This window comes from Tursiops truncatus, chromosome 4 (assembly GCF_011762595.2).
Source record: "Tursiops truncatus isolate mTurTru1 chromosome 4, mTurTru1.mat.Y, whole genome shotgun sequence".
NCBI classification, from domain to species: domain Eukaryota; kingdom Metazoa; phylum Chordata; class Mammalia; order Artiodactyla; family Delphinidae; genus Tursiops; species Tursiops truncatus.
In genome coordinates this window covers 47,734,547-47,746,235 of record NC_047037.1, presented here as the reverse complement: position 1 = coordinate 47,746,235, position 11,689 = coordinate 47,734,547, and the positions used below count along the sequence as shown (strand labels likewise).

Genomic DNA, 11,689 nt, shown 5'->3' with positions numbered 1-11,689 from the left:
CTTTTATTTTAGCCATTCTAGTGGTATGTAGTGGTGTCACACTGTGGTTTTAATTTGATGACTACTGATATTGAGGATGTTTGCACATGTTTATTTGAGAAACATTTCAGGTGCTTACTTGAGAAATGCTTGCTCAAATCTTTTGCTTACTTTTTATTTGGGTTATCTGCTTTTTTCTTACTGATTCATAAGAGTTCCTTATATCTTCTGGATACAAGTCAGATATAAGTACTATATATATCTTCACTTACTCTGTGTCTTATTTTTTCACCTTCTTAATAGTATTTTTTGATAAATAGAAGTTTTTACTTTTACTGTAGTTAAATTTATTTATTTTTTTCCCTTTATGATCTGTATGCTTTTGGTGACCTGTTTAAGAAATTTTTACATACCCAAGGTCATGAAGATATACTCCTCTCCTTTCTTCATAAACCTTTATTATTCTACTTTTCATATTTAGACCTTTAGTCATCTGGAATTCATTTTTGTGTATGACATGATGTAGGGGGTCAATATATTTTTTTCTATATAGATATCCAGTTGACTCACATTCACTCCCCACCAGACTGAAGTATCATCTTTATTGTAAATCAAGTGAATATAAACATGTGAGTATTAATCTTTTTCAAGGATGTCTTGGTTATTTTTGGCCCTTATATTTCCATCTACATTTTAGAATCAGCCTATCAATTTCTATTTAAAAAATCCCTGTTGGGATACTGATTAGAACTTAATTTAACACATAAATCAATTTGAGGAGAACTGAAATCTTTATAGTATTGTCATAATTCAGGAACATGTTATATATTAATCCATTTATTTGTGTCTTCTTAATATGTCTTAGTTCATCTTAATATTTTCAGTTTTCAGGGTAGAGAAGTGTTACTTCAGCACAATAACATTCTGTGCACATTTTGTTAGATTTAATCCTAGGTAATTTACATTTTTTGATGCTATTGTAAATGGTATCATTTAAATCAATTTCTACTTGTTTGTTGTTTGTATATAGAAATTCCATTGAGTTTTTCGTCTATGTTAACCTTTATCCAGTAGCTTTCCTAGTTCCAGTGGCTTGTCTGTAAATTCTTTTGTATTTTCTTTGTATATAATCATGTCATACAATTTCTTTATTTCCAATTCTTATGCCCTTTATTCCTTTTTCTTTCCTTATTGCATCAGCTGGTACTTCTAGTATGATATTGAATAGGAGGCCCTCTTGTTTCATTCCCAGTCTTAGTGGCAAAGTTTTCAGTAATTCATCTTTAAATGTGATGTTTGTAATAGATTTTTGTAGGTACTCTTTATCAGATTTAGAAATTTTTCTTCTATTTGTAGTTTGCTTATTATATTTCAAGTCAATCACTTCAAGTCATCAGTCTAGGAAGTGAGAGAGAGTTAATGTCTAGAGCTCAGCTCTGCACTTCTGGAGGACACCAGATCCACCTTTGCATTTGCCTTTAGCCAATGGTGACATTTTCCTTTTGCTACACCTGAATCAGCCATTCCATCCCAGTCCTCCAAACTCCCAAGTTTCTGACCACTATCAGTTCTGTAGGTCTGCTGATTTCCTGCTGTTAACCCCCAAACAGATTTTTCTACACTTTTGCTACTCTACCCCCAGCAGGCATTTATTCTGAAAAGTGGCAGCATCCTGTTTTCTCATGTGGAGTAATAATCTTTGATGTGTGTTTAAATTTCAGTTATTCTTATAGCTGATTTAGAATAGAGAAAAGGTGAGAACTGGTTAATATTTCTAGCAAATTGCTCTCAAACCTGCTGTACTCAAAAAACGAAGCACCTAAAGAATATACAATGGAGAAAAGACATCTCTTCAGCAAGAGGTGCTGGGAAAGCTGGACAGCTGCAGTAAATCAATGAGTTTAGAACACACCCTCACACCATGTGCAAAAATAAACTCAAAATGGCTTAAAGACTTAAACGTAAGACATGACACCATAAAACTCCTAGAAGAGAACATAGGCAAAACATTCTCTGACATAAATCATACCAATGTTTTCTTAGGTCAGTCTCCAAAGGCAATAGAAATAAAAGCAACAATAAACAAATGGGACCTAATCAAACTTACAAGGTTTTATACAGCAAAGGAAACCATAAACAAAATGAAAAGACAACTTACAGAATGGGAGAAAATATTTGCAAAGGATGCAACCGACAAGGGCTTAATTTCCAAAATATACAAATAGCTCATACAACTCAACAATAAAAAAACAAACAACCAATAGGAAAATGGGCAGAAGACCTAAATAAACATTTCCCCAAAGATGACATACAGATGGACAACAGGCACATGAAAAGATGCTCAATATCACTAATTATTAGAGAAATGCAAATCAAAATTACAATGAGGTATCACCTCACACCAGTCAGAATGGCCATCATTAAAAAGTCTACAAATAACAAATGCTGGAGAGGGTGTGGAGAAAAAGTAACCCTCCTACTTGTTGGTGGGAATGTAAATTGGTACAGGAAGACAGTATAGAGGTTCCTCAAAAAACTAAAAATAGAGTTGCCAATATGATCCAGTGGTCCCACTCCTGTGCATATACCTGGACAAAGCTATAATTCAAAAAGATACATGAACCCCTATGTTCATAGCAGCACTATTCACAATAGCCAAGACATGGAAACAACCTAAATGTCCATTGACAGATGAATGGATAAAGAAGATGTGGCACATATATATTATACAATGAAACATTACTCAGCCATAAAAAAAATGAAATGATGCCCTCTGCAGCAACATGGATGGACCTAGAGATTGTCATACTAAGTGAAGTAAGTCAGACAAAGACAAATACCATATGATATCACTTGTATGTGGAATCTGAAGTATTCACAAATGAACTTATCTACAAAACAGAAACAGACTCACAGACACAGAGAACAGACTTGTGGTTGCCAAGAGGAAGGGGGGGTGGGGGAGGGATGGACTGGGAATTTGAGGTTAGCAGATGCAAACTATTATATATAGAATGGATAAACAACAAGGTCCTACTGTATAGTACAGGAAACTATATTCAATATCCTGTGATAAAGCATAATGGAAAAGAATATAAGAAAGAATGTGTATATATAAATATATATATATATATAAATAACTGAATCACTTTGCTGTAGAGCAGAAATTAACAAAACATTGTAAATCAACTATACTTCAATTAAAAAAATGTAGTGCCTAAATATTATGGTTGATGGGCAATTCAACCAGACTGAATGAAAAGACACATATAATAAACTTTTTAGGCATTTATGACACCAGCACAATAGAAAAATACTCTTAAAATAAGGCAACTCTCTTACCATATGATCCAGCAATCCCACTCCTGGGCATATATCCGGAGAAAACCATAATTCAAAAAGATACATGCATGGGACTTCCCTGGTGGCGCAGTGGTTAAGAATACGTCTCCCAGTGCAGGGGGCATGGGCTCGAGCCCTGGTCTGGGAAGATCCCACATGCCGCGGAGCAACTAAGCCTGTGTGCCACAACTCCTGAGCCTGAGCTCTAGAGCCCACGAGCCACAACTACTGAGCCCACGTGCTGCAACTACTGAAGCCCGCGTGCCTAGAGCCCGTGCTCCACAACGAGAAGCCACCGCAATGAGAAGCCTGCACACCACAACGAAGAGTAGCCCCTGCTCGCCACAACTAGAGAAAGCCCACCTGCAGCAATGAAGACCCAACACAGCCATAAATAAATAAATAAATTCATTAAAGATACATGCACCCCAATGTTCATTGCAGCACTGTTTACAATAGCCAAGACATGGAAACAACCTAAATGTCCACTGACAGATGAATGGATAAAGATGTGGTATGTATAGACAATGGAATATTAGCCATTAAAAAGAATGAAATAATGCAGTTTGTAGCAACATGGATGGACCTGGAGATTATCATACTAAGTGAAGTAATTCAGACAGAGAAAGATAAATATATGATATCACTTATATGGGGAATCTAAAAAAATTGATACAAACGAACTTATTTACAAAACAGAAACAAACTCACAGACTTAGAAAACAAGCTTACGGTTACCAAAGGGGAAAGGTTGGGGGAAGGATAAAATGAGAGATTGGGATTCACACATACACACTACTGTATATAAAAGACCAACCAGGACCTACAGTATAGCACAGGGAACTCTGCTCAATACTCTGTAATAACCTATATGGGAAAAGAATCTGAAAAAGAATAGATACATGTATATGTATAACTGAATCACTTTGCTGTATACCTGAAGCTAATATAACGTTGTAAATCAACTATACTCCTACATAAAATAAAAACTAAAAATATAAGGCAGCTCTCTACTATCCAATGATATGCAAAGTTTTACCAGCACATGTTTGTTAAGTGGCAAAAAGTAAGATACAGAAGAAAGGATATAGTATGTGCCTTTAGGGTAGAAACAAAGGGTGGGAGGGAGTGAAAATAAGAACTTTTATTCATACTTTATTATATATGCATAAAGAAACTCTGGAAGGATATTTATAGGGGAGGGGGTGGAGTGGGAGGAGAAACTGGGCAGATGCAAAGTTAAGAGAGAGATTTTTTTTTTTTTTTTTTGCGGTACGCGGGCCTCTCACTGTCGTGGCCTCTCCCGTTGCGGAGCACAGGCTCCAGACACGCAGGTTCAGCGGCCATGGCTCACGGGCCCAGCCGCTCCGCGGCATGTGGGATCTTCCCGGACCGGAGCACGCACCCGTGTTCCCTGCATCGGCAGGCGGACTCTCAACCACTGCGCCACCAGGGACGCCCAAGAGACTGAATTTTATAGTACAAATCTGTTTGAAAAGAATTCCCATAATTACATGTTGTATCAAGAAAAATAAAATCAGCCAACAGGAAGGAAATGGAATTGTTCTCAGCAGCACAGAACAATGTCTTGGGTTGCTTCCTCTTTGTAGTGCAGCATAAGGTAAACAAAATGAGCATCCTGGTGGATTTTATTTTAAGCAGGTTTAACTATGATAAGCACAAGATACTTAAGAAGTAAGTGGAATGCTTGTTTGACATTGTCCCAGATGTTAAGGCTGTGTACTGGAAGCCCCCATCACAGAGGCCCAAGGAGTTATTCTTTTGTTCCTTTCCTTTCTACTCCAACAGTTCACGGTTATTTTTCACTTGGATCTGTAAACTCCTGGAGGGCAATATTCCCAATTCTGGAAAACATCTGTTGATGGTAAAAAGGAAGCACAGGGAATGAGTGATTGCAGCGGTAAAACCCTTGCTTGTCACAGAAGCGCTACCCCAACCATCTTCCTTTTTTGCCTCCCCAGTCTTTCCTTCATGATCTAAGCCCCGCAGCACCAATGTTTTGTCTCTATGGCACATAGGGTTTGACTCTGTATTTGCATTATCTTCCCCCACAAGGCTGGAAACTTTCAGGTGGCAGAGACTGTGCTCTTAGGGTAGAGGATGGATCTCCTTCTGCACCGTGTTTGCTCTTGCATGGGCAGAGGCTTGCTGCATGCTCCTTCCCTGGACTGTGAGCTGCTTGGGGGCAGGGACTACAGGTTCCTCATGTTGTATCTTCCTTGTTTGGTACATAGTAGGGGCTCGGTTGGCCGAACGAAGGAAAGAAGGGAAGGTGGATCGGGTCTCCCAGTTTCAAGATTCTCCAGATGACCAACTTCCTGAGCGCTGCAGAAAACTGTAATTGCCTCGTGGAAAAGCAGTCTATGGTCTATATTGGGAGTCTGAATGGCATTCCTTCTGTCCCTACTGGTCACCACACTCCTCTTAATCTGTATAGGGTGGAATAAAGACTGTGAGTTGGGGGAATTCCCTGGCGGTCCAGTGGTTAGGACTCAGCACTTTCATTGCCTGGTAGGGGAACTAAGATCTTGCAAGCCATGCGGCATGGCCGAAAAAAAAAAAAAGAATGTGAGTAGGCAATGGGGCTGAAAATTTGAGCTTATTTCCCAGGAATTGGTCCCCTTGCTATAGGGAAACTCTTTATAATTGTGCCTTGGTATTGATGGAAACTTTAAAACAAACATTCCATGCTGCCTTCCAGTACTGTTATTTAATAAGTCACTTTGGTTGGAGCCTGAGGGAATCACTAGACATCTTCAGAGTCCTTGCATATGCTGTTTTTAAGAAATAAAATTTACAATCTGTCCTTAGAAAAGAGACTGAATTGGAGGCAGGCTGGAAGGAGAGGTAGAAGCAAATGTATAGGAGTTTGAGAAGTGGAGAACTCTGAGGGTTCTATTAAACAGTGAGAACAAAGTTATTAAGAATAAGAGTTTCAATCTTGTAAACCTTGCAGAGTATATGCAACTAGAGAGCAGGGATGGAGATGTGATCTCTTACTTGTGTAGCATCTAACAGCTCTTTCTAGTCGTGAAGTCTGACAGATATTGTATAGACTATATATTCAATAAATGCAGACCAGTTTCTACATACTCATTGCTACTTTCTTCAGTTGTAGACTAATTTGTTAGTTAGTAATCTTTACTTTTTCTTTGCAGTACAAACTGCTAAAATTGTAAGAGGTAAAGATATGGGTAAGTTAACCATTAAATCTTCCTTATCTAAATCCCTCTTATGTTGATCATCAAACACATCCTAATGTGAAATCTTTGTAACATGCATTTGGCATATACTTAGTCTCAGGTTAACATTAAGTTCACAATTTGAAGCTTGAAGTTGATGAACAGAAATACAATTTAAAATCATAAGCTGGTCAATGATTTGTTCTTCTGGAAAAAATGTTAAGTCTGTAGTTTCGCACATGTTCTTTTTCCAGATCAGCAATTTTTGCATATTCTAAGTGCAAGGTACTTGCACTTATTTAATACATTTTCCCACCTCAGTGAACACAGTTACACAGCTAAGTGTTTAGAAGTATAAACGTTAAGTTTTAACAGTGGTTGTCCCTGCAGGGTAGATTTGGGGATTTTCTGTTTCCTTATTTTTGCTTTTAAGTATTTTCTTAGTTTTCTGTAATAAGAAAATAATCTCTATTTTAAAACAAGAGGGAAGTTTTGGTTAGAACACATAAATTTAAGAACTATTAGAAATATTCAGAGAATCTGATGGTCGCTCCAAGAGCCACATCTTCTCCTTCCCTCTAGACTTGCCCCTCATGAGCCCATTTCCATGTGGTTAGTATAGTCTAAGATGCAAATTTGATTGTGGCACTTCCCCACTTTGAGTTAATTCCCTCCAAAGGTACTTCAGTGTCACTGTTCATCATTATCCCGTGTAAGTCGGTCACCTTTCAGTTCCAAGGGACAGAAGCCTCACAAAATAGCTTAAGCAAAAATAAGGAATCCGTTCACTCATGTAACTGAAAAATCCAGGCAGGGCTAGATCTAGGAGTTCCAAGATGGCATTATTTCTTGTCTTTCCTGGTTCTGCTTTTTTCACGTTGGTTTTATTTCTAGGCAGGCTTGGTCCACCTGAAGGAAACACAGCCATTGGTGTCTCCAGGCCCACTTGGTCCTTAGAACTCTAGATCCTGAAGAGAGGACTTGGATTGGTCTGGGTTGGGTCATGTGCTCTTCCATAGGGCCAGTCACCCTAGAATGGAATGAGGAGACTACAGAAGAGGAAGGAATGTTCCCCAAAGGAAGATATTTTAGGCAAACCATGACTGGGCTCCAGAAGCATCACTTCTGCAGGGGTGCATAATTGAGCAGCTTCTCGGTCAGGTCCATGTGGGCCAGCGGCATGCAGTGCTGCAGGGAGTCCTTCTAGGTGTACTCAGCTTGCAGTAGCCCCAGGCACCCCTCCCACTTGTTCCTGGCGATCTTGCTACACGTGAAGCAGTGCACAGGTATGATCATGGCAACAGCACAGCATCTGGCTGGTCCCGTAGGCTGTCCCACCATGGAACTTGCTAAATATGTGTTAATGAAGTAGACATGAGCTGTGAATCACATTAAATACTAAATTATGCTAAATTAAGTATCACTAGCCTTTGAATATAATGTTATAGTTTCACTTGATATTGGTGTATCTGATTAGCTAGGTAAAGGGGTCTTACCTTGGAGTCCACAGACCTCTAAGGGATTTGATAGAATTCAGAGGATATGTGAACTTGGATGGGAAAAAAATTACTTTTTTTTCAATAGACTGTAACGGAAATTTAGTATTTCCTTTGATTATAAATGCATACAACAATGCAGAGCTGTTTTAGGCAGTAACGTGACTTCGTCACTAACAGAAATCAGGTCTTTTCATATCACATTACAGTTGCAGAGATCTCAATATATTGTTCATGCTACTTCAATGTCATAGCAGTTATTAAACTCTCTGCTAGATCTGGTTATTAAATGAACATATATTACTGTATCACACACGTACATATTTTGATAACTTACACTTCAACATAATTGGTTTTGTAACGCTATGCATTTTATTTTCTGCATTTAAAAACATTATTCTGAGAAAGGATCCATGGCACAAAACGCTGAAGTGATCTAGGTATTCACTTAAAACAAGATGAGACCAAAGTGTGATGATTTGACTCCAGAGAACCTTAGCCCACTCTACTCTTTCTAATGCCATGCTGAAATAGAGATGACGAGCCTTTGGACAATCCAAAAACTACAGACCTATCTATGTGTGATTTACTTTAGTTTCAGAGGGTCTCTGGGCTAGGTTAGAAGAGTGGAGTAAATGCATTTGGACCTACTCAAAAACTTATAACTAAATGCTGCAAACATTGGCTTAGGAGTTTGCTAAAGAAGACGAATTTGTTTCTTTGTGTGGTTATCTGCATAGGTATCTACCAGAATAGGATTTTGGTTATCAAAACTCTTCGGGCAGAAAATCTACAAACAACAAATGCTGGAGAGCGTGTGGAGAAAAGGGAACCCTCTTGCACTGTTGGTGGGAATGTAAATTGATACAGCCACTATGGAGAACAGTATGGAGGTTCCTTAAAAAACTAAAAATAGAATTACCATATGACCCAGCAATCCCACTACTGGGCATTTACCCAGAGAAAACAATAATTCAAAAAGACACATGCACCCCAATGTTCATTGCAGCACTGTTTACAATAGCCAGGTCATGGAAGCAACCTAAATGCCCATCGACAGATGAATGGATAAAGAAGATGTGGCACATATATACAATGGAATATTACTCAGCCATAAAAAGGAACGAAATTGGGTCATTTGTAGAGACGTGGATGGACCTAGAGACTGTCATACAGAGTGAAGTAAGTCAGAAAGAGAAAAACAAATATCACATGTTAATGCATATATGTGGAATCTAGAAAAATGGTACAGATGAACCTGTTTGCAAGGCAGAAATAGAGATACAGACGTAGAGAACAAACATATGGACACCAAGGGGGGAAAGGGGGAGTGGGATGAATTGGGAGATTGGGATTGACATATATATACTAATATGTATAAAATAGATAACTAATGAGAACCTGTTGTATAAAAAATAAATAAAATTCAAAAAAACCTCCCCAGAAAACAAAAATAAAAACAAAACGAAACTCTTAGGGCATGCTCTGTAAGGTTGTGAGATACTTTCTAATAATGTTTGGGGACAAGGACCCGTCAAAGAGGTAAACTCTTCATCAGAATTGTTCTCTAGGAATTTCTCTGGTTTACTTGGTCTTGGTTCCCAATAGGAAGCAGATGATTCTTAAATTAAGATACTTTGAGGAGATACTAACAAAGATGTGGGGTGTAGGGGAGCCACAAGAGGAGGCACAATAGCTTCAACAACTCCAGGCCAGTATCAGCAGAGCTGACATCACCGCTTGGCCAGAAGGGAAGAGAACAGGAAGTGGCAACTTGAAGGAAAGGAGTGAAGAGAAGTTTAGAGGAAGTGGTAACCTTTGACTATTGAGGGAGCCCATAGTGGGAGAGCAGAGAGAAGAGGTTACCCTGACCATCCTCAGATCTCCAGCTAGGACACTCCTTAGCCACACCCACCCAGAAGCCAGGAGGCGAGGCAGCCCACTGCTGTGGTCCACTCATAAGTCTCTTGAGGGCAGAGAGCAGAGTGGAACTGGAAAGGCAGAGATATCCAGCACATTTGGCAAATCCCTACCATAGCACTTTTCACACTACCTGATGGTCCAAGAGGGCAAAACTTTTTTTTTTTTTTGCGATACGCGGGCCTCTCACTGTCGTGGCCTCTCCCGTTGCGGAGCACAGGCTCCGGACGCGCAGGCTCAGCGGCCATGGCTCACGGGCCCAGCCGCTCCGTGGCACGCGGGACCCCACCGGACCGGGGCATGAACCCGTGTCCCCTGCATCGGCAGGCGGACTCTCAACCACTGCACCACCAGGGAAGCCCCGCAAAACTTTTTATAAAATTCATGGCTAGGGTTTCCCTGGTGGCGCAGTGGTTGAGAGTCCGCCTGCCGATGCTGGGGACACGGGTTCGTGCCCCGGTCCGGGAAGATCCCACGTGCCGCGGAGCGGCTGGGCCCGTGAGCCATGGCCACTGAGCCTGCACGTCCGGAGCCTGTGCTCCGCAACGGGAGAGGCCACGACAGTGAGAGGCCCGCGTACCACTAAGAAAGAAAAAAAAAAAAATTCATGGCTACACCTAAAATTCTGACACGCTGTGTTTGGTATTACTGAACAAATGGACAAAGAACTGAAATACTGCTAAAACAAAGAGTAAAAGGAAACTACTACATACAAGTAGGAACTAAATATTTACTTTCAGACAGAATGGATATTTAAAATGTTATGGAAATACTAGAGCATGATTCAGCAATAAATCCTATTCTGTAGATCAGACAGATATGTCACAGCTTTATAATACAGTTAAGTACAATTGTTCCTTATTTGTGGATTCTGTATTTGTAAATTTGCCTGTTGTTTAAAACTTCTGTGGTGCTTTCACAATCATGCATAGAGGTGAAAAATTTGACTTGCCCAATACATATGTTCCCAGTTGAGGGTGACAAGTTGACATGCTGTGTCCTTGGTTCAGCTCTCTTAAACAAGCATCGTTTGCTCTATTTAGTGCATTGTTTTTTAGCATTTTTGTGCTTTTTTACTGGTGATTTTACTGTTTAAAATGGTCCCCAAATGTAGTGCTGAAATGCTGTCTAGTGTTCCTAAGTACTAGAAGGCTGTAATAGACCATATGGAGAAAGCACGTGTGTTAGATAAGCTTGGGTCAGGCATGAAGTTATGGTGCTGTTGACCATGAGTTCAATGTTACTTAACTCAACAAAACAGAAAGACACCTAAAACAAATTTATGTATTGATTAGCTGGTGAAAATGTGGCCAGAAGCTCACACAATAACCCCAGTATTTCCCCTAGGAGCAATGATTCAGTATTTGTTAATTCCGTGTTGGTGGTGACTTTACAGAACCTAACTACACGAATAATGATGATCAACTGTACTTATTGTTTTCCAATTCCTCATAAAGATTCAAAAAAGAAAATTCAATTTATAAAAGATACAAGATGATTTTTCTATAGTTAGCAGCTAATTGGTACTCATAATGTAAAACCAGAAGGGGGGAAAACATTAAAACCCATCACCACTGCGTAATTTTAATGTGACATATTAAAATTTATTACTTTTTGATAGTATTTGGCTAAATCCAAATTATTTCAATTAAAGTCATCTAGAAGGCCATATAGTTTGAAAATTAAAGAAATCAGTGGGAGGGAAAAGGAGAAACAACCTATTTAATACATTGACTTTACAATCACAAA

General features: G+C 39.3%; 1 protein-coding gene across 1 annotated transcript; it reads right to left on the bottom strand.

The window, feature by feature from the left end:
- Positions 1–3,132: 3,132 nt before the first annotated feature.
- Positions 3,133–10,083, bottom strand: LOC109551875 (DNA-directed RNA polymerases I, II, and III subunit RPABC5). Its single transcript, XM_033856345.2, is given in 1 exon segment — positions 3,133–10,083. A coding segment is annotated over 1 exon segment (222 nt). The 5' UTR covers positions 7,866–10,083; the 3' UTR covers positions 3,133–7,643.
- Between the last annotated feature and the right edge of the window lie 1,606 nt (positions 10,084–11,689).